The sequence below is a fragment of the Podarcis melisellensis genome, assembly GCF_964234715.1.
Source record: "Podarcis melisellensis genome assembly, chromosome: 2".
In the NCBI taxonomy this organism is placed as follows: Eukaryota; Metazoa; Chordata; class Lepidosauria; order Squamata; family Lacertidae; genus Podarcis; species Podarcis melisellensis.
The window spans coordinates 27,843,216-27,867,105 of record NC_138529.1 but is presented as its reverse complement, the minus strand read 5'-3'; the positions used below and the strand labels follow the sequence as shown (position 1 = coordinate 27,867,105).

Genomic DNA, 23,890 nt, shown 5'->3' with positions numbered 1-23,890 from the left:
GATGTTTTTCAAGAAGAAAGGTCGGCGCTCATCAGCAACAGCAGCGCGGCTTCACTTCCGCGAAAAGAGCGATGAACTCACAGCGCCGCTCCCCCGTTCACGATCCGGAGCCTCTTACGAGGTCCCTTCCTCGCTTCTGGGGGGGCTTCTGGCACCCGCCGAGTCCCACGGCCACAGGCTCGCTCTGCCTGCGGTTTATCTGGATGGGTCTCCGCTTCGCCGTAGCGGAAAACCCTTTTTCGCGGAGCCCCTCTTCACTGGGTAAAGAGGACCGCCATTGCTGTTTTGCGCCGCCTCCGGAAGTCCGTGGAACCAGTTAAATTGTAAGCCATATTTTAAAGCAAGCCACTGGCAGAGGACAAAGGCCCAAATCCTGAATTAACATTTTTAGTCTGGGCCACAAAGCATAGAAATGGTTAAAACATAGCTGACTTGAAAGGCCTAATTTTTAAATTAAAGCACCCACCCAGCCCCAGTAATTGGAACTCGTTCACCAAAATAATGTACTCCTGTAATACTGTTGTGCAACAGCAAGCAGCCTGAAATTCTTCAGCTCTTAGTACGGGGACCTATATTTTCCCACAGTCCATGTTAATATTTAAAGCTGAATTTGCGTACAGTATTAATTTTTCAGAGGAGCCACGGCTGCAAAGAACATAGTGCTGTAGATGTCATCCTGCCATAAATAGATCTTACGTTAGGAGGGAGGGGATGGGGGAAATTAAAAGGTCTCCTTGTGAATAAATGTTCTTTGAGAAGCCGCCCCGATGTTTTTGAGCTCATTCTCTGCCTTCCTGGGGCACCAGATAATACTGCATTGTATGCAGCTACAATTCCCATTTGTAAAACAGGAGTGCAGAACTCTTAATGGGTGGTTACAGAGGCAGTTAACCTGAGTGGGAGCAGAAATGCTTAGAACACAATCTGCTTTCAAATAATATTCCTTTAAAACAGGAGGATGGCATTTATTTCTTTGAAGTTAAAGAGAGGTGAATTTCACCATGCTTTTGAGACAAGACCCCAGCTGAAAGAAATGGGTGGGAATCCCAAAGAACCACAGTCACCTACAGAGATATATATTGATATGGATAGGCTAACACATGTCCTTATCTAGGAAAAGCATCAGTTTCTTGTCACTGTGCAAATGAGTTATGTAGCCTTGCCACAAGGGGGGGGGGGAATAATATTTGATGTATTTTTAAAGGGAGTGAAATTCTGAACTGCAGCCTAGAATTAAAGGGTAGGGGAAGGGATATCAAAGTACAGTGATACCTCGGGTTAAGAACTTAATTTGTTCCGGACGTCTGTTCTTAACCTGAAACTGTTCTTAATCTGAGGTACCACTTTAGCTAATGGGGCCTCCCTCTGCTGCCACACAATTTCTGTTCTCATCCTGAAGCAAAGTTCTTAACCCAAGGTACTATTTTTGGGTTAGCGGAGTCTGTAACCTGAAACATCTGTAACCCGAAGTACCACTGTAATGGAACACTGCTATACCAATAGCTTTAATGGAGTTTACCAGGTTTTGTTCTGAATTTTAATTTGTATTTTGAAAGACCATATGAACACTCTTGCATTGGACTGGCACAAAACTGAGGTTTTGGGCTATAGATGACTATAAAATACACACTATTTAAAAAAACAACAACACTTGGGGCCAATAATCATTCAGTGTTGTCATAGTCGCTAGCCAATACTTGCTAATAAAATTTGTGGAGCCACATTCCACATAGCACTCTGTATCAAAAATGCTCTGTGTGTGGAATGAGCCTTTTTCACATTACCACTTTGGCTGGTAAAATTCAATTTACCTGCAGCAAAGCACTACCTTAGAGAAAGGTGTAACTACATCAGATGAGAAACAAATGCATGTGTACTACTGAGCAATGAAAAAAGTCATTAGGAAAGACCCTCAGTATTAAAGGCCATGCTTTTTATAGATTTGGCATTTGTACGCAACATCATATAACCTTTGGGGAAACAAGTAAGAATGCACTCTCCATAAACAGGTGTGCTTGTTCCCTACAATCTTTGTACAAACAAATCAGGGTGGATGTTCAATAAACTAGTTATCTGGATGCAACTTCGGTAAATGCAAATTTGTCTCACCATAATGCACAGAATGGTTGAAATGATTGTGGGGCTGGAATCATGCTTGGCTTATACATTATACATCTTATTTATTTATTAGATTTATTAGTAGACCCATAACCAAAGTCCTTTGGGTGATGATGCTATACATCCCATAAAGCACCAATCAATTAACGGCACAAAAGTCCTATAAAACAAAACCACCAAGTGGGATCAGAGAATATAATCCACCACCATTATGTAATCTACTAACAGAGAGTCACACACCCCTTTGAGAGAAAAAAAATCATTGTAGAGCTAAATGTTTTCCTTTCTGCATAATTCTTTACAGAAATCATCCAATTATGTGTTGACTGTTATCCACTGTCATTGTTATCAATGCACATAAGCTGTAATACAAAGGTATTGGGGAAAGGCTATATACCATGTTTTTCGCTCTATAAGACGCACCTAGTTTTTAGGGGGGGGGACAAGAAATAAGAAAGCAACACAAAGCCTCCTGAGCGAAGAGGGAGCGCTCCTCCCTCTTCGCTCAGGAGGCTTTGCGGTGCTATACTTTGCTCTCCTGGCTTCAGGGATTGGTGTGCACTGAGGGATCCCTCTTGCCCTCCTGGTTTCAGCGATAGCTGCGCAGCCTGCATTCGCTCCATAAGACGCACACACATTTCCCCTTACTTTTTAGGAGGGGAAAAGTGCGTCTTATAGAGAGAAAAATATGGTAGCTCATTCGCAGAGCATCTGCTTTGAGTGCAGAAGTCCCAAGTTTAATCTCCAGCAACTGCAGGTAGGTCTGGGGGTATCCCCTTTTTTGAAACCCTTCTGCAAGTCAGTGTGAACAATACCGAACTAGGTAGCAACTTCGTATCTTCCTAAGAGAAGGGATGGTTAACAGGTATCATCAATATATAGAATGGGAACTGGTGTTCAGACACCCCCAGGTGGTTTGCTTGAGGTCAAACAAGCTCCTTGCAGAGAGGAGAAAGTTAAGTCTAGTCCTGTTCATCCTCAGCCTTACTTCACTCATTTTCAGACAGGTAACACTGCCAGACTGCAATTCTGCTTCTCACAGTTCTCAAGTAAACAGCCTGCTGAGACTGCCAGAAGTTTGATCTGATAACACCTGGGGATCACATGGAGATGATTTTAAAAACCAAGGTACCTCCTGGTGCTGAGAGATGGAACTGCACAGAGAGAGCCAAAGAATGCAGCTGTTAACATCACGGTGTGCTCAGCACCTACCAGCTGTGCGCCCAGCTGTGTGCCTCTCGCCTTGAAGCACCAAGATAGCAACACTAACAGGAAACACATGAAGCCTGTCCCAAACTCTTGAGCCACATCAAGTGTCAGTTTTACTGGGGAAAGCAGACCCCCTCCAGGAACCATAATCTGTTATGATGCCGCAGTTTGAGACTCCAGGGAATTGGTTGCTTAAAGAGCCAGCTGACTGCCTCAGGGTTTGGTGCATTTCTGATGCAGCTTCCCCAGTGATGATCCGAGGCAGCGCATGGGCATGTGCTTAGGGGCACTGTGTAGGTGGGAAAGCGAGAGTGCGGATGAAGCAGGCCTCTCGCAGAACTGTGCAAGAGGCACTAAACTTGGTATCAGTCCAAATCGAGGGGGGTAGGAATTCCTCTCAGTCCCATGTGTTTCTTCCGTTTGCTTTCAGCTGAGCCACATTCAGGCTTGCACCAATTGATGAACCTCTTCCCCACCACCAAAAAAGAGAGGGGAAAAACAGGGGAAGATATAAGATCCTCTCTCTTTCCCTCTTGTGAAACGTAGAGCCAGTAAATGAGGTCAGTTGCTCCATAGATTGCATGCTTTAAAAAACGCATGTAAAAAATGCAAATTAAAATTTGTTACAGGGTATGTGTTGCACGGCTGTATTTGTCAGAAAATATTACACCTCAAGCCCACCCACGGCTAAGGTGCTCTTATATTGTGGAAAGATACCCAGGAGTTTAGGTGGGCTTATAAAATCAAAGAATTGTAGAGTTGGAAGGGACCCCAAGTGTCATCAAGAAGGGACGTGGGTGGCACTGTGGTCTAAACCACAGAGCCTAGGGCTTGCCGATCGGAAGGTCAGCAGTTCGAATCCCCATGACGGGGAGAACTCCCATTGTTCAGTCCCTGCTCCTGCCAACATAGCAGTTCGAAAGCATATCAAGTACAAGTAGATAAATAGGTACTGCTCCGGTGGGAAGATAAACGGCATTTTCATGCGCTGCTCTGGTTCGCCAGAAGCGGCTTAGTCATGCTGGCTACATGACCCCGAAAAACTGTCTGCAAACGCCAGCTCCCTTGGCCAATAGAGCGAGATGAACGCACAACACCAGAGTCGTCTGCGACGGGACCTAACGGTCAGGGGTACCTTTACCTTTACCTTTACCAAGGGTCATCTAGTTCAACCCCCAACAATACAGGAATCTCAATGCAGGCTTGTCTTTACAATCACTGAAAGTGCGCGACAAAAGCCTTCTAGACAGTGTATTGTACTTCTGCAAGCGACTTTTCAATGGCAGCTCTTCTGCGATAAGGGGACAGGCCATGTGTTGCATGTAGGTCTTAGGTTCAAATCTCTGGCACCTCCAGTCTGTCTGAGATCCTGGAGAGCTGCTGCCTGTTAGTGTAGGAAATACTGAACTAGATGGACCATCAGCTTGCCTTGCTGTAAGGCAGCATCCTACAAAAACATCACACACACCATTGCTTCTCTGTTGCTGTTGCAATCTGAAGCCAGAGAAGCTGGAGAACATTGGCAAGAGGCTTGCAGATTGATATGCGTACAGGGTCTTAAACAGTGGAGGGAAGGAAGAAGGAATTTGACATTTTTAGGTTGGCTGGGTTTTTTAAAAAATTGCTCAGTTAGATTTAGCTTCTAAAAATCTTTAATTCCCCATGCAACTGTAGACATGTGGCTTTGATCATGCTGTTTTATTGATGCTCTCGCTATTATTTTAAATGTTTTGTTTGTGTGACTTTCGAAGGAGAACCTTTGGTTTTGAAAAATGGCATACAACTTGAAATAATCACAATTCCTATTACCCGTCTCTTTAAAATTAAAAAATAAAAATCATGTTATTGCCTTGAGAGCAATGTGCTTTTGCCACCTTCCATTGCTGTCCCACTGACTGTCTTGCCTCCCTCCCTCTCCTATGTTCTGTGGGATAAAATTAGAATTCATTAGAGCAAAATAACCAGCAGAGAAGCTGTATCCTCTCTTTACATCACCACAGAGCTTTTAGAGAGCCATTCACCATCTCTGAGCAATCTCTCATGATAACCTAGCAATATCCTGCCTGCAGATAGTAGATGCAAGCTGACAGTGGTGCTCTAGTGGAAAAGGCAAAAAACCCCTATGCTCCTCTAAACATGCAATCCCCACCACCACGTCAGACTCTCCAAGTATATCTATTTTCCAGGAACAGTTCCACATTTACAAAAGCTGTCCCGGTTTCTGATTTGATCTCAGAATGTCCCGTTTTTCCTTAGGATGTTCCTATTTTCATCGGAGAAATGTTGGGGGGTATGGAGTTATGCGACCCCCAAGCCAAGGAGATAAGTAACTATGCCTTTAAAAGACATCTGAAGACAGCCCTGTATAGGGAAGTTTTTAAAAAGGTTTAATGTTTTATTATGTTTATATATATGTGTATCTGGGGCAACCCTGTCAGATGGGTGGGAGAAGAGGAAGAATCGGAAGAGGACGTCCCTGTTTCCATTGGAGAAATATTGTAGGGTATGCCACACACAGCACCCTATTCCTGCATAATAGTCATACATCAGTGGAACATATCCTTTCCAAATATTTTGGGGGGTTTGGGGTTTTTTTTAAATGCTTGAAGTTTAAACCAAACACTCAACAAATTACAAAGAAATTCCAAGGACAGGGACATACAGTGGTACCTCAGGTTAAGTACTTAATTCGTTCCAGAGGTCTGTACTTAACCTGAAACTGTTCTTAACCTGAAGCACCACTTTAGCTAATGGGGCCTCCTGCTGCTGCTGCGCCACCGCCACACAATTTCTGTTCTCATCCTGAAGCAAAGTTCTTAACCTGAAGCACTATTTCTGGGTTAGCGGAGTCTGTACCCTGAAGCGTATGTAACCTGAGGTCCCACTGTATCATAAACAGAATCTCCATATCATAAACAGAATCTAAAAGATGTCTATGAGACCCATGAACTGCATTCCACGTAGCAATCAAAATAGCCATGAATATCCTAACTGCAGAAAGTACAACAGGATGCAAAATAACTGTGCTCTAAATGTCCTGACAATGCAATATCCCCAAAGAGAAATATTTCTTTTGAGAAATACACAGGGAGGTAAGGAAGAATAGGTAGGCCAATCTTTTAAGACTGGAGACACTGGGCCAGGAAACTAAGGGGAGGAGGCAAAGAAGTGATGGAGGATCTGAAAGGCATATATTGATTTTAACTAACCCACCTACAGATCTCTCGAGTTCATGTTAATCAGCCTCTAGAGAAGTTCAGCTTAAAATGAAGAGTTCTGCTTTGATCTAGCAATTCAGTGCCTGTAAAACTTAATCTTGCATATTCAAATTCCTAATAGCATAATTTAGTGAAAAAATCCCTTAACGATACTAACACTTGGTAACGTTTTTAGGTGAAACTGTTCAGAGTAAAAAGTAAATTACCAAAATAGTAGTTAGGAGCCCTGAAAGAGCAGGGGGAGTTGATTTTTTTAAAGAAACAAAAATGTATGCCCCAAACTGCAGGGAAATAACCAACAGATTACTGTTATGGAAAATATATAATGAAATTAGTAATTATGATAATTGAAACCACCACGTAAACAATAATTCAATCGTAACAAATAATGAACACTTAGAATTTTGGATGTAATCCAGTATATTTGGCTGTTTTCCAAGGTGCAAGTATGAAATAGTAGAAGGGCCACTGATTAATTGTGAGAACCTAACCTCCAATTGTGATGCTTAGTTGAGGATAGGATAACAATATGGAGTGCTAACCTACTGAGTTTAATGGGTCTTACTGCTAAGTAAACAAGTATAGGAAGGTGGGCTACACATCTTATGCTGGCAAAACTCAAAGTGGCACATCAGTGTATTGAAACTACAGCAGCACAGATTTATAACAATGGCATGCTAGTTTAAGTTCTGGCTTAGCAGCAGATGGCATGGAACTGCCTGAGTCCTAAGAACACCAGTTAATAAGAACCCCCAATATAACACATCCCATCTTAGACTTGTTTCAGAGCTTGCGCTTCAACAGATCCAGGTTGCAGCAGATCCCACTCTGGTTATTGAACCAATTCATATATTTGCACTTCCTAATTATAATGTTTATCTCCCCATTTCCAGCAGAAGCCTTACCCCATCTATGGGGCAATAGAACAGGGAATAAGTGATGCATGGGGTTTGGGAGGCTGCTAGCGGACACATGAAATGATTCATGGGCTACATACCATTCTTCTGGGGAAAAAGAACTGTTTTGCCAGGGTTGCATCACAGCTGCTTTGTCAATAGAGTGGGCGTGACAGAGTGCAAGGCTAGGTTGGAGGAAGCACCTAGCCTGAATGGAATCTCTTGTCTCCTCTTGCATAAGAGGCTCTAGCCCTGACAATGCAGTGACAGTCTCTGGCCCTGGTGTGCTGACCTTCCCATGACCCTGCAGCAAAATGCATATAAAGGAGCTTCCTTGTAGTGGACTGAAGGGAACTTACAGAACAGGGAGGCTGCTGTGGCCAAAGGTGGCTTTAAGTGTAATGCAAAAAGAGAGAGAGAGAGTTGACAATCTCTAGTGGAGTAACGGGCTTGGCAGGGATCAAGAGCACTTGGGGTGTTTTTCCATTTTTGCCCATGACTTTCTCTAAGACCTTGAGTACTGAAGCACCAGTTCACACATGTGGATGCATCTCTAAGTATGTATCATCCATCAATCAATGATTTTGTCACTCGAAGGTAAATATGTGAATTGCCTCTGCCAAAGGATATTGCATTTATAAGCTCTGTGGAAGTTCTGTACGTAGCATCTGATATGGTGTGGGTGTTGAATGTACATGTGAGAGGACTCATTCAAGGTCTCACTGGGTGGGTGCGAGAGGTGGACAGAAAACATCACCTATGATCCTCTACCCCAACTCAGAAAACAAGAATGCAAGATAACCCTTTCTTAGACATTATTGCAGCTTCCATTTTTTAAAATGTTTGTTGCAGCTGTTTTTAACAAATTACTGCTACTGTACCTTATATACTCACTATTGTTTGGTGTAAGGTGGTGGAGGCCATCATAGCACAGCAACAAGGGGCTCCCTGAGAGTGGTTTTTGTTGTTGCTGCTGCTGTGTCGTTTGCTTGTTTTGCCTCTTCACATTTAAAAAACAACAACATATTTTATTAATCTTTCAGATATATACAGGACCATAAGATTCAACAAGAAGGAAAACAATACCCCCCTAGCCCCTTCTGTAGTAGCCAACAATGAGTGCATCTAGCATGTCTATATGTTTTAAATTTTGTTTGATACTTTATAGTGTTAGCCATGTTGAGAAACTTTGGATGGAAAGATGGGGTACACATTCATAAATGGGAGTTGTTAATTCAGTTAATGTGTTTCAAATTAAACTTGCTTTTGCTCTTATTTTAATCTGGGGGAAATGCTGGGAACAGGAACTGACAATATGGCAGAGCATGATCCTCGTCATTCCAGCCCATTTCATGGGAAAGGACTGGTTTCTGCTGCATAATGGTAAACTTGTTTGCCTGTTTGTTTGTTTGTTTGTTTGTTTGTTTGTCTGGTGGGGAGCATACTCCGCAGATCTTCGCTTTGGCCAATATGATATCTGATGCCGAGCATCCAGTTGCCAGTGGCAATTGATAATACCATGCAACCCCGGAAGATGACCCATTGGCGTCTTGAAAGGGCCCAGGAGAATTGCAGGATGCATCCCTGACAGGTGCATCTAGCCATAAATAGCAAAGCTGAGCAAAGGGACCTGGCCTTATAAAAGCCAGGGAGGTGGTTTTAGCTTTCCAAAAAGGACCCTCCAAGACACAGCCTGAGGAAATTCTGCGGGAGGTAAGTGCTTGCTGTGGATATAGTCAATGCCTAGAGAGAGGCAAGCTAATGTATTAATATAGTAGTCAGAGGGAGGGGACAGTTAGAGGAAAAACTGCTACGTTTTTTTCAAGAGCATTAAGAGTCACACTCAGAAAATCCCTGTGATTAGTGAAAGAGGGAAAGAATGGAACTAGTGGAGGCAGTCAAACAATCCAGTTCTGAGAGCTAGAATAGTTTGAGAGCTTAGTAAACTGGTTAGGAATACTAGCTTTGTTGAAGGGATGTTCTATGAACCAAAAAGGTTGTTGGCATTTAATCAAATCAGTGACCCTGGCTCACATGGAACACCTGTGGTGCACAGCATAGGTCGGATGGCTATGGAAAACCAACACATTGAAAAGCTAACATCCCATGGTATTTCAGGCAACAGGTGCTGAAACCACCGACTGAAAGTTGCAATAAAGGAATTGGTGGTGGTATTGCTGTGGAAAGGATAGCCAAGTTATATATTTAAAAAAGGTAAAGGAAGATGCATACTGATGTTTGCGTGTTTGTTTGTTTGTGAAGGAGGGGATTTTGAAAAGTGGGAGCCAGTTGGCTCTTCATGCTATACCCTGATTAATGGCATACTGTGAATTAGGAGATGGCTCCTGGGTTGCTGTTCCTCTAGCATAAGAGTGGGATGCAACAGGCCATGGACCTTGGTGTAGTGTTATGTCTGATATATATATTGTGGTTTGTTTTGCTCAGTTAAACCCTGACTGGGAAGCCAAGAACAAACTTTGAATTCAGATGAGAAACCACAATCCATAGTTTGGATGTAGTGCTAAGTCAAGGTCAAAACAAAATAAAAAAATTCCTTCCAGTAGCACCTTAAAGACCAACTAAGTTAGTTCTTGGTATGAGCTCAGTGTGCATGCACACGAAAGCTCATACCAAGAACTAACTTAGTTGGTCTTTAAGGTGCTACTGGAAGGAATTTTTTTATTTTGTTTTGACTATGGCAGACCAACACGGCTACCTATCTGCTAAGTCAAGGGTCATTCTTTGTTGCTGCTGCTAGGGGAGGAATAAAGCCATTAGCTATGTTGTTCAGTCCCTGCTCCTGCCAACCTAGCAGTTTAAAAGCACATCAAAGTGCAAGTAGATAAATAGGTACCGCTCTGGCGGTAAGGTAAACAGCATTTCCATGCGCTACTCTGGTTTTGCCAGAAGTGGCTTAGTTATGCTGGCCACATGACCCGGAAGCTGTCTGCGGACAAACGCCGGCTCCCTCAGCCAGTAAAGCGAGATGAGCACGGCAACCCCAGAGTCATCCACAACCGGACTTAACGGTCAGGGGAACTTTACCCTTTTTTACCTGTAATGTAAGCCACTAATGATGGCTAAATGTGACCCTTAAACAAGGCCTGTGTGTGTGATGCTTTGACTACACCCACATGCTCAGGACTGGAGATGGAACAATCTGCCCATTTCAGATCTCTGTTTCTCCTTTTCCCAGTCTTGGATTCAGTTCTCCACATTTCTACAGCAACCTGCAAATTTTATTTTTAAAAGTCCTCATGAAAATTCTTCAACAATTTTGGGTGAATTTCTTCTGATAAACATGTTTGTATGCAGTTTTGACCAACCTACACATTTTTGCAGGCAATTCCTCCTACTACAAAGCATTTTTGTATGTTACCATCACCAATGTATTCCCTTGTTTGCACATTTGTCTCCAATCTCATACCCTCCAACATTTATCCGATGAAAACAGAAACATCCTAAGGAAAAGTGGGAAATTCTGGAATCAAATCAGAAACCGAGATGGCTTCTCTAAATCAGGAATGTCTCTGGAAAATAGGGACACTTGGAGGGTCTGCAATCTATGGTTTTTTGTAAACATTGTTTGGTTGGAGAGCTTCATCACAAAATTCGAATAGGCTTTTGCTCCCCTGTGGTTTTAGAAAGTGCAAATCTGATAGATTCGGCTTTAAATGCAAACTGAATTGAATTACTCCCCCTTGCCTACTCAGGACTCCAATGCACAAGCCTGCTCTTGCTGCTACTACAACTTCTGTGCAGTTATTTGGTGCCAACAGTTTGCTAAGTGCAGCCTTTTAAATTAAGACATAGAATAAATTAGAGCCGGTGAGGGGGTGGAAAATGCAGTTTTATTTTTATGGGGGGAAGACATTTAAATGCTGCCTCTGAAAGAACTTGAGGAGAGATGATTTGCAAAATGTCAGTGTTGGAAAAGTCCAACTCTCAAACGCTAGAGATACTGTAGTTAAGAAAATGTTTCGTGAAGGCAGAGGGCTTCAAAGATGCAAATAGACCAAGGAGCTGGTGGAACATCAAAGACACAAATACAGCAAGCCCCTTTTCTACTTTAGACAAGAGGGCCCCCATGTCATGGCACTTTTTGCAAATGACACTTGAGCCTTTAAATCCCAGAGGGGTAGTAAAATAAGAGGGTAGTCCAGACATGTCTCCAGAAGAGGTGAGAAAGTACAACGCCTACAGAGGGTCTTTCAGCATCCGGGAGTATCCATGGGCAATATTATGGAATGACACCTCCACAGTGCCAGATGGCTTGGCAACCAGCACTAGTGAATATATTTTTGTCCAAATACTGGGATCACACCAGCATCCCCTTACCATGCCTTCACATGTCCAAATGGATTGCTTCACTATTCTGTTCTGTGAACAGCAAAACAGTCTCTGAGTTAGTTACCTCATATGAAAATGGCTGATCTCCCTGAATGCTCAAAAGTCATGGGAGAAGAACTGCCTTGTCCTTTCCTAAATAAACTCTTGGCAGGCAGAGTCCGACAAAACATGGGGAGTCCATTGGGAAAGCTGAGTTATTTAGACTGTGTGTGTAATCCTAGAACTAGTTCACATCACAAGACATTGCCTTGCGAATATAAGAGTCCCTTAGAGGAGGCAATGGAAGGGTCAAGACGAGCACAAGAGGGGGAGCTTTCTTCAGAGTCCCAGCCAAGCCACAGAAATAAACAAGTCTCCCACTACAGTAATATGGAAGAGTGGGTGTCAGGATATATGTCGTAGAGTTTAAAGAGGAAAGTGTGGAGGACTAAGTGGGGTCAGGACAGGCCTTCAAATTGTTGTCACCCAAGTGAGGCAAGGAAGTAGAAAATCTTGAGGAGGTCTGAGGCCTACACAACTGGCTGCTAGGCAAGAATTGTCCAATTGCACACTTATGTGTATTTCCTAGAAGTTCAGGCTCATGAAGCACAATGCACTGCTTCCCTAGCTTCAGGAAAGGACTACGTTTTGGTTTCAGCTGCATTCAGTTTCATCAGGAGAGTGCTAATACTGGGAAAGACGAGCTACGACAGAGCCTGTTGAAGGACAATAGTACAGGCAACTGTTTGTTTGCTCTGCTAATCTCCAGTTATATCACTGTCATGGAGCACTGCATTTTTTGGGGATTGGGACAGGTTAGGCACATAGCTGTCAACTTTCAGATTTGAAAATAAGGGATCAGCAGCCTCACCTGTCCCGGGGACAGTCTACGGGATATCTAAACATTCAGGATAGCAGCAGGAAATGGCACTGGAATAAAGGAATTTCCCACCAAAAAAAAGGGAAGGTTGACAGCTACGGTTAGGCAATCTTTGCACGCAACAGGTTTCACAGAGAGGCCCACCTTGGTGGGAAAGATTGTTAGGAAACAAAATGATCACATCAGGGTGTGGACACCTTAAGGTTCTTCATGTGTCAGCACATGACTGATCTAGGCTTGCAACATTTCACCCCAATCTAGCCTGGTTGCCCTCTCAGGTCACTGATTTGCAGCCTTCTCACACCTGAAGCCACACTGTATGAAAGTCTATTTCTCATCCAGCTAAGAACAGGAACCCTCTAACACACTGCTCCAATCCCGTTTTTCAAGATGCTCACAGCTAGGTCTAGCTCCATTTGTGCCCTAGCAGTATTTTAAAAACCTCCACAGTATTTCAGCAAAGCTGAATGATAGCTTTTACTTTGAAGAACTTGGTGGAATATATATGTAAAACAATTTCGACCCAATGAATTCCTAGGTCATATCAAACTCAGCGACCATGAGGCCACGCTAGGAGTGCAACTGGCAACTGGTGTTGGCACGGCTGATTTGCCTGCAGATGCATTCATCCAGAATATTAACTTCTCCTATGGGATGCAACAGTTCACTGTAGGTGTGAATTTGAAATGTGGCCTTGATTAAACCTTTGCAGCACGGGTCAGCAAAGGCAACAATCTTTCTCTACATTGAACAGCACTTAGCCGGGAACTAACGTTAGTCTGCATATCTTTTACATACTAAATCTTTCTAGACTGCAACTCCTATCTTCCCTGAGCTACTGGCATTCTGGCTGGGGCTGAAGGGAGTTGGAGCCCACGTTGGCCACCCTTGATCTAACCCAAAAAGGAACACTCAGTGTTTTTCCTAACGCTTACAGCCTGGTTTATCCGATATGCTTTCATGTATACCAAGTGACAGTGATTCTGGGATAGTGTGGCCAACTGGCAGCTCGTGAGCTGCATGCAATTTTATCTGCCCTCTGGAGAACCTGCCAGAGACGTGCCAGAATGCCCCCCCCCCAGATTCAGCTGGAAGAAGAATGGGTGGGGTGGGGAGCAGGGATTGCCTTTCTACCTAGGCCTGCTTTCTTATCATGGGATGCAAACGTTGCTTTTATAAGCTCCTGCATCACAGCAGCCCACATTATGCATAATCGAATGTCAACACTTCCACAGTCTACAGACAAACCTCACTCATCATTTCCTAATGGAGAAAAGACCACACCCTCAGGATCGGGCCCTCGGGTTTCCTTTTTCCTTGCTACTGAGAGTGGGAGCCAGCTTTGTCTTTCATCTCCTTATCAAAAAAAAAATGTACCACCAGCCTCCCTTTTTGATCCACTCATGTTCCTTTGTAATCCAGCATTTTGCAGTGGCGTTCTGTTGTTGTTGTTAAATGAAGTGTGCACTGCAGAGTTTGGGAAGTGAGGGTGACTCACCCAGGAGTTAAGCTCGTCTAGCAGACGCTTGGCCGCCAGCGAGGGGGAAAGAGCCAAAGAGGCTGAGCCCAGTCAGCTTGATTGGCAAGATGAGCAGCTAGCTCAGTGCAACAGGATTTACTGGAATTTGAAATCTGCCTGTGGTTTTAGCAGGCAATTGAAAGCTTCCTTCCCTTGGATTAAACGGGAGATAATCTCGGTAAATAGCATGACTCCACCATGTGGGGCTGAATCCAGACACACACACACATGACTATATCACCCAAGATTCACCTCTGTGAAGGCAAGCAGATTCAGAGATGGAGGGAAGATGCTACACGTCCCTCTTCTTGAAAGGCAGTATGAACCAGTAGACACAGTGGCTTGTCTTAAGAGTGGAGGAGCAGTTCTGAATGAGTTCCTAAAGATGTTGTCTAGCACAAGCCTTGAGGCAATTAATGGCAATCCTTAATCATCCCTGGCATATGCTCGTCCAGACTTTCCATCAAAGCTGACAATGACAGCAATCACTCAACTCCTCTAAATGATGCATTCAGTTGCCTGTTTGTTCTTCCCCACAGAAGCAGCCTTTCCTGAATATTCTACAGAATATCCATGCAGCTGCAAATTAATCCGGAGGCTCTTTCCCCTTCTCTGTGTGGCAGCGAATAACATCTCGCTTTTAATAATCATGCAATCTACATATGCTCCATTGTCCCTATTTACCAGGGAAAGTACTGGTAGGGTGGGGGGGCAGCGGAGTTGCATCTTTCCCTAGTAAATTTATGTTCTCTTCGGCCTTGGATGGATTTTGGGTGTGTGTGCCCTTTTAAAAATCTAGTCAGTGTGTACATTATTAAAATTTTGATTCTTCAGGGTTCAGCCCCTCTCCCACAGAATCTAGAAGCCATATATCTTAGGAGGAACAAAAAAATTAATATAAAACAACTGCTCATGGCATCTCCTCAGCAGGGCTGACCTTAGGAATTTTGTAGCCTAAGGACAAAATGGCGCCTCCCACATCCCATGTACAAAAGTCGAAGAAGCGGGCAGTTGACAAATACTTCAGCCGGGGTGATGAGACAGAGTTTGACCACTGTCCTGGAGGGCAGTAGACTAGCTTAACGAGTGCAAGCCTAGCCATGTGTTGGCCACAGCTCTGTCAACTCTCCACCCACAGCATCTGCTGCCTGAGGCAGTAGCCTTACTCTGCCAAATGACAGGGCTGGCCCTGTCTCTCTCAGTTACAGGGTGGCTGTGTGTTCTTCCTCATGGGGGCAGTCCCCTTTTTAAAGGAGTACTATATTTGAAGGGCTGTCCCATCCAAATCCAATTCAAAGATAAAGAAGGTAGAGCAAGATAGAACTGGACTGCAGACTGAGCAAGCACATAGGCCACCCCTCACAGTCTTCACCTCTATAGTGACATATATTGTGTTTCTATTTAAATTGTGGTGATTATTCCTAGCTTTGGACCTATATCAGTTCATGCAAATTTTATGCAAGTAAGTGTCCTCTTTTTTGGTGATGCATTTTCCTTTTTTCCGTGATGCACAGGTGGCCACCCTTCCTTAGCTGTAGGGTGATCCTGGCTTCAAAACCTAAGTGTCCACAGTTGGGCCTGGTGAGCATTTAAGGTCCCCAACCCTAATCTGCAGGTTGTCATCAGATTGTATTTTATTCCGATCCTGATTTGATTTTAGGAGGTATTTTAATTGATTGTCTGATTTTATGTTAATGTGTTAAACATTTGATGTTAGCCGCTCTGAGTCTGGTTTTGGCTGGGGAGGGCGGGGTATAAATTATTATTATTACTACTGCTATTATTATTATTATTATTGTTAAACATACAGTGGTACCTCAGGTTAAGTACTTAATTCGTTCCGGAGGTCCATGCTTAACCTGAAACTGTTCCTAACCTGAAGCACTACTTTAGCTAATGGGCCTCCCGCTGCTGCTGTGCCGCCAGAGCACAATTTCTGTTCTCATCCTGAAGCAAAGTTATCAACCCAAAATACTATTTCTGGGTTAGCGGGGTCTGTAACCTGAAGCGTATGCTTCTGGTTACAGGGTCTGGTTTCTGGGTCAGGGGAGTCTGTAACCTGAAGCATATGTAACCTGAAGCATATGTAACCCGAGGTACCACTGTACTAGCAGGGATGGCCCACCCATGAGACAAGGTGAGGCGACTGCCTCAGGTGGCAGGATCCACAGGGACAACATATCTGGCCTCCAAGGAATGCTGGTGCTGGTACTGCTGCAGTCGCAGTCACAGCAATGGCTGCGGCACATTCCTTGGAGATCAGATCCGACTCTTCCTCAGCAGCCCCCTCTTGCCACCTCTACAGCAACCTCTTGGCAAATAAGGAGGCATTGCTGGTCTCCTCCCACCCCTAGAGAAGCAATGGTGGAGGCTGCCTTCTGGGGTGGAGCTGCACCATCCTGGTGTGATTTAGGGCAGGCACCTTTCCCAACCGCAATTGGCCTCTGATTCCCACTTCAGCCATCTGATTTGACCCCCTCCCTTTGTTCCTGATGCACTTCTTCCCTCACCCCTTCTTCCCATTTTGTGGTTCGCCTCAGGTGCCAAAACGTATTGGGCTGACCCTGCATGCTAGCAAGCTGAATGCTGACTCGTCCATTAATTTGTACCTCATCCCCCACTCATTTGCCAGAGGAGCTACAAGCCTTTAAGAAACAACTGTGTTCTGCATGACCATTCATGCCTTTATTTGTCTGTTCACCACCACATTAATTTTAGAAAGGAAAGAGTGCAAAATTACTCTGGGGATTGCTGGTGGGGGAGAGATTTATTGGTAATATAATAATGTCGGGTGGGGGGGGAAATCAGTGCATTGCATAGTTGGCTTTCTTGTAAAGTTGCAGAACTTTAAAAAAAAAATCAAGGAGTTTGACAGAGCAGAGGAAAGGAAAGATACAACTGGGAAGAATGCCAAGAGAGTGTTGCTCTTGAAAAAAAACCATTATGTCTTCCTTCACCCTCAACAAAGGGTGTGAGTGGAGGAAGATGAGTCTTGGCTTTTGCACACAAGAGGAAATCGAATTGCCCTTGGGCCCTGCTGTTCACCAGTACCACCCCTCATTTCTGAACCAGATAACCCTGCAACAACCCTAGATTAGTATACGTAGTTGGTTCCATTATAAGATTGAACATCCTAAAAAGTATTCTTAAGTTTTATGTTGTTGTTGTTGTTTTTTAAAAAACCACTTCATGATAGCTTTACTGGTTAACTTGTTTCAGAAGCAAATGCAAGATAGACTTCCGTGGAGTAAATAAAAAATACAGTGGTACCTCGGGTTAAGAACTTAATTCGTTCCGGAGGTCCGTTCTTAACCTGAAACTGTTCTTAACCCGAAGCACCACTTTAGCTAATGGGGCCTCCCGCTGCCGCTGCACAATTTCTGTTCTCATCCTGAAGCAAAGTTCTTAACCCGAGGTACAGTACAATTTCTGGGTTAGTGGAGTCTGTAACCTGAAGTGTCTGTAACCTGAAGCGTCTGTTACCTGAAGCGTCTGTAACCTGAAGCGTCTGTAACCTGAAGCGTCTGTAACCTGAAGTGTCTGTAACCCGAGTTACCACTGTAGCATATAGAGAGGAGCAAAGGAAGCAGCCTTATTCTGAGTAGGACAATCGGGGCATCTAGCTCAGGCCTGCAATTGGCAATGACTCCCCAGAGTTTCAGACAGAAGACTCTCCCAGTCCTACTTGGATATGGTGTGGATTGGAACACTGAGCCATGGGCCTTCCTCGAGGAAAAGCCCAAGGAAGAGTACAAGAGACCAGCGGTGGCGGCAGTACAAATCACAAAGCACCTAGTTTAACTGTCTCACCCGCCATGAGGAGAAGGAGTCACTCTGGTCCTCAGTTCCCTCGCCCCACCTGCAATAATGCTGACTTATCTTGCAGGGTTATTGCAAGGAACAGCAACTCAGTAATGCACATGAAGTGCTTTGAACGTTTGAAAGTACCGTACAAGTATTAAGCATGCTCATCTTATAGGGCTGTCGTAAGGATTGCAGAGATATTTATGTGAAGCACTTTCCACAGTGGAATGTGCTTCATAAACACTGCTTTGAAGCAGTTCCTAAGATTCACCTGCTGCTTTTGAGTTGCTGGGATTTGTTGGGCTTCTTCCTCTTCTCTACCTGCTGCCCCCTTCTCTGCAGAGAAGTTGCTTGGAGGAGGTTGTGATGAGACAAGGGGGAACACTCAAGTCAGACTAGCGTTGCTGATGCGTTATGTGCGATACAACTGCATCACCTTACACCCGCACTCCATTTCTTTTGTAGCAACAACGGTATGGCGGACGATTTTACTTGCCAAGTCAAGAAGATGGCCTTGGCCATGGGGGCATCCCTGTCTGACAAGGATATTGACCTGCTGCCTTCAGACATGAGGCATCATGGTAAGGAACAGATTATGGGTGCAAGCCACGGTGCACATCTGCAACAGATGTTTAGATTAGCTCATCTGGAGCAACAAGCGCTCCTCAGTCCCTTACACTGACCTTCAAACACATAACCCAAAGGTTGCATACAGTCCCTCCCCGGATTTTTCTGTGCCCCCCCAATTATTTCAAAAAATATATACTGACTGTTCCCATAGGCCACCCAATGTGATAGATTTTTAAAAATATTGTGTGTGCCTATACCTCTCTCGTAGGTACCTCACTATGGTGCTGAATGGCTTTTGTAACCCTCCAGATCCCCAAAATGTGCTTCTTTTAATTGACCACACCCACCTTTTCATTTCAGCCATGCCCACCTTGACACATAGTCCTCAGAGGTCAGTGCAACCTTTGGCCTGAAAAAGATTAGAATAACACTCCTCAGAAACCTGAACTCAAAGGGTGGCCAACAGATTAATGAGTATAACAGGGGATTAACTAATCTACAAGAGATCATCATTAGCATGAACCATACTTCTAAATATATGTAGATCTTGGGTTCAGTGTCTACAGGTTATTTTCCTTTTATTTGCTCCTGGCTCAAGCTGCCACCCAAGAAAACTTGGGGCCCCATTTTGGAGGTCTGGGTAGCTGCGCTTTGTATGGGAAGTCAGAGCTTGCTCACCTCACTTCTGTAAAGTCCTTCAGCTCCCAAAATCCACCTCACTGTAACAAAGCAGTTTTTGAATTAAAAGCCACCTAATCTGTTGCAGCTTCATTCAACTACGCCAAGTTCTTTGAATATATGCGGCAGTTTCTGACATCAGACGACCGGGAGATACACTTGCGAAAGGCCTTCCAAGTGCTTGACAAGGACGGGAGTGGATTCATTGAGTGGAATGAAATAAAGTAAGAAACCTCTGATGTGAAGTGTTGTCAAGTACCAGGAGGAGTCAACCTGGGACGACACCCAACATTGGTCAAACCGAGAGTATATTGAAATCACCCATTCATTCAGGACAGCATTGGGTATCACCCATTCATTCATTCTTCTTACAACACAGAAGAATTTCTACATACACATAATTTTTGGAAGGTTATTTAATCTCTATGGATTACCGTACCTTTTTTCAGACTCGAAGCTAAAAAGGATCTCAGGTAGCTGGGCTTGTCTGAGACATTTAAGTGTTGGTTTGGGAACCAAATGCCCCTCAGTTGCCAGGATTAGGGCCGGGCAATATCTGGTTTTCGACATTGTGATCTATCACCAGCTAAACATCAAAATATACCAGTATATCACAATGTGTGAAATAAGGATGGAGCTATGTAGAGGCACTGGTGGGCTGCACAGTTTTCCCCACATTGTGATTTTTGCATAGCACATGTGTGCGCGCACACACACACACACATCGTGATTTGTGATATATTGCCAGGTCAAAAATTATGAAACCAATATCACAATACAGGCTTCAAACCAATTTTGAACCATCTATCGCCCAGCCTTAGCCAGGATAGATATGTGAACTGATGAGACCCAGCACTGAAAAAATACATACTTGTGACCAATGCTTTCCCACAGGTTACACTCCTTTTGGCACACTTTTGGGTGTCAAATTACCCTCCCTGTGGCAACCCACCTGCTGCTTGTCTGTCATTTTTCTTGGACTCAAGAGGGCCAGTTCTGTTCAGAGAGAACTGGGATACGTTACCCGGTCAATCCTCACCCCATGTGTTTGGAGAGCCCTGTCTGAAATCATTATTGCAGAAAACATTTGGGCTCGCTACTCTTATCATCCTGGCATGTCAGGCTGCACTGCCAAAACCCACTTCTATCTATAATAATGACAAACTCTGTTCTCTATTGCACTTGATAACCTTGGCTAAGACGATTAAGACACATCCTGCATGCTTAACTATAGGCATCCAGGTCTGTCAGCAATTCAGCTTCCCCCTCTCCCCCTTTCTTTTCTTGCTGCAATCCTGTATCCCAAAGCAGGAGAAAAGAGATGTCCCAGAAGAGCAGATGTCTCTGCTACATGAGATGTGGAAAAACAAGCCTACTGTATAGCCTGGAACAGGAACAGGGAACCTGTGGCCGAACAACTGGTGTTGGGACAACAGCTCACATCATCCCTTACCATTAGTTATGGGGCTGATGGAGCCCCAAGTTCCCCATCCCTGAGCTAGAATATCTTGCAAAACAAGAAGCTCCAATTCATAGAACCTTAGATTTGTAGCCCTGGAAGAGATCCCAAGGGTTATCTGGTCCAACCACCTGCAATGCATTTGTGATACTGGCTCTGCTACTGACTGAAGAGTAATCGCAGAACCACATGCTTCCACTCTCTGAGGCTCAGCTTTTCCCTCCTGCCCTTAGGTACATCTTACAAACAGTGCCCAGCAATATGCCAGTGGTGCCCTTATCAGATGAAGAGGCTGAAGCCATTATCCAAGCAGCTGACACAGATGGGGATGGCCGGATTGATTTTGAAGGTGGGCAGAGAATGTATCATGGCAGTGATGGTGGCATCTCTGGGGTATACAGCACTGGGGGCTCAGAAGCAGAGGGCACCTAGTCCTATTTAGAACTGGATGGGTCTATCTGCCCAGTTCCCTGTATCCAATACTGTAAGGGGAAAGGCATGTAAGCCTAAGCAAATGCAAAATGTGGCAGAAGAGCTCCTGCTGAGATTCGATCACCACATCTGGAGCTGATCCGAAGGACATCATAGAACCAGGTACTCAGAAGATAATCGTGGCGAAGTTATGTAAACTGCCAGGGAATACTGTTGGGACAAGTGGCCCTGGAACAGGTGGGAAGTGAGAAGCCTAGAAATAGGCAGTGTTCGTTTTGGACTGCCTTTTGTTGATTGTTGTGTAGTGTCTTGTTTTGTACTTGTTTTGTTTTTAAAACTAATAAAGCATTTTAAAAAAGAGTGTTAGAAAAGCCTAGACTGTGGCCACTTTTGATGGGCACTTTGGTAAGCAATAAAGGTCAAATACATTGCCTGTCTCCCAACCATTACCCTTTTTACATCTCCTAGGCTAGGGCTTACCCACACTTACCTTTTACCCTGCTCTTTCCAGGTCTGCGCTTTAGTGCTCAGTGTCAATTCAGGTTTTCCATGGATTGATATTTGCTCCGATTGAGCTTTAAAGAGCAGGTTTTTGCAGGGAAAGCTCCAGAGCAAAAAGAAAAAAAAGGTGGGTGGGTGTGTGCTCAGACATGGAGCTTTAAATAGCAGACCACGCCAGGAAGGAGAAGAACGGTAAGCAGAGATAAATAAGCCCCTAGTTTGAGTTTCCCCTCAAGTGATGTCTGCTCACCAACACTGAACTAGTTAATAAATCAATTCAATATATATCCTGCCCTTTCTCCCAGAGGGGCCCAGGGCATTAATAATATTCAGCTGCTCATGCAGTTGGACTCTGTCTGTAGAACTGGTGGTGGTCCCCAAAATTTATGAACTGGCTTATTAATACTTTTTTTTTTTAATGGGAAGGCAAAAAGTTAACGAATAACTGCCTTAAATGCAGCCCCCATCTCAGACACTAAACCTACCTACTTCATCTGCCTGTTTCTATTGCAGAGTTTTCCGATATGGTCACAAAGGAAAAGGTTCCAAAGAAAAAGTAGAAAAGACCAAGAAGAACGGCCTCCCGTTTCCCTACGCAAGAATGCTGTGCTGGGGGTGGGATGATGGAACTTACCTGTCTATGATCATGTTGCACTTTTTGAAAGATCTCTCCTTATTATTAATATTTTTGCAGGGTGCGGTGGGTAGGTGCGTGGGGAATCTGCAGCTTGCTCTCAGGGTGTGCTGAGAGAGGCCTCTCTCTCCAAACTGGAAAACCAGCCTGTTAGTCACAAAATGCTACCCAGCCCTTGAATAGGTTTCTTTCCAAGCCCAGGCTACCTGCCCTAGAGCGATTATATCTCACCTGGCCCGGCAGTGGCAGACTCCAACTATGGCGACGGAGCGAGACCAGCTCTCCAAACTCTTAAAGGGTGATTATGGTTAAGAGGCACGTGCTTCCTCCTTTGTCGCAAGCCATCCTTTGGTCTGTGTTCATCAAATTTAGCTTTGGCCTAGCTGCTCCCCACTTTGCCTGGTAGTAGACTGACTGCTTTTGGTGGGGAAAGGAGAACGGTTTGCCTGCGTTTTTGGACAACAGGACTGAAAGCGAACCGGAAATGCTTGCGCGTGTTTCGCAGCCTGCCCAAATCCTGACGCGATATTTTCTCTCCCTGGACCTTCCTGCTAGCTTTCCAATTAGGAACCATTAAGAGCCTAGTGGGTTTTGCGCCAAAGGAAAATGCTACTTTTGTCCTTTCCTGTCCAAGGCAAATAAAAGCCTTCTGTTTTAGCTCAGCGGCTACTGCGTCCTCCTTTGTCTTGACTCTTTGCTTTTGTTTCACCCTCATTGGGGTCTTGGGGGGGGGGGGGACAGGACGGGAAAGAAGGAAAGCTAGTGGCAGATCTGCAAACCTCCACAAACTGGGTCTCTGTCCTGTGAGGAAGGGTTCTGCTTCCCTGGGCAAATAGCAGTAGGCCTCATCATCAGCTGAACACCTGCTGCTGCCCACACTGCTGAACCCAGGTGCTTTTTATGTGCCAATTAGGCTAGGATTTCTTCCCAAAGTCACATTATCACTTCCAGTGGTGTCTGAATTGAGGCTTGTTGGGGCGGAAGGCAGAGAGGCCTACAGGAGGAGGCCTCAGGTTCCTCCCTGCTGAGGGCAACACTGAGACTAAGAAAAAGAAAGCAGATTGCCATTGTCACTCCTGGGCTGGTTGTAAGAAGGCAGGCTGGCTGCACTTAGCTGGGCACTGCCCCATTTGCCCTAATGGACCAGCCCTACACTGCTAACTTCAGAGGGATCTTTCTCAGAACGGATGAGAGAAATGTGTATATGTGTTGCATTCACTCTCCCTGCTTGCTCTGATGTCATTGATTATCACAACGCACCCAGACCCTCCACAACGAACATGCCTTTAAGCTGCACGTTAGATATAAGGACACATTTAACTTCATATTGAGTCTGGCCCTAAAGAATTTGATTTTCATGCTCCTTAACTTTGAGCAGTGCCTACCACAGCTGCAGGGACGCAGGTGGCACTGTGGTCTAAACCACAGAGCCTAGGGCTTGCCGATCAGAAGGTCGGCGGTTCGAATCCCCGCAACGGGGTGAGCTCCCGTTGCTCGGTCCCAGTTTGTCACGGCACACAGTTCGGAAAGTTCTGCCTTACAGGGTTCATACCGCAGGAGATGCTCCCTGGCTGCTGGGAAGGATCCGAGGATGGCAGAGCAGTGGTGGCAGAGCCAAAGAGTGCCCCTACTTCACCAGAGTG

At 44.7% G+C, this 23,890-nt stretch overlaps 1 protein-coding gene across 1 annotated transcript; it reads left to right on the top strand.

Annotated features, from left to right (window-relative positions):
- Nucleotides 1-9,071: 9,071 nt before the first annotated feature.
- On the top strand, nucleotides 9,072-22,904 carry PVALEF (parvalbumin like EF-hand containing). The gene is made up of 5 exons (XM_081899959.1): nucleotides 9,072-9,154; nucleotides 18,439-18,554; nucleotides 19,310-19,445; nucleotides 20,914-21,029; nucleotides 22,127-22,904. Exons 2-5 carry the CDS (start codon nucleotides 18,449-18,451, stop codon nucleotides 22,171-22,173), a joined length of 405 nt encoding a protein of 134 aa, XP_081756085.1. The 5' UTR covers nucleotides 9,072-9,154; nucleotides 18,439-18,448; the 3' UTR covers nucleotides 22,174-22,904.
- Nucleotides 22,905-23,890: the final 986 nt, after the last annotated feature.

What these genes read in the sequence shown, in the direction of transcription:
- PVALEF (XM_081899959.1), top strand. Translation starts at nt 18,449, where the DNA reads ATGGCGGACGATTTTACTTGCCAAGTCAAGAAGATGGCCTTGGCCATG. An exon ending in TTCAGACATGAGGCATCATG is followed by an intron (nt 18,555 to 19,309) that starts GTAAGGAACAGA and finishes AATCTGTTGCAG; the next exon opens with CTTCATTCAACTACGCCAAG. An exon ending in TGGCCGGATTGATTTTGAAG is followed by an intron (nt 21,030 to 22,126) that starts GTGGGCAGAGAA and finishes TTTCTATTGCAG; the next exon opens with AGTTTTCCGATATGGTCACA.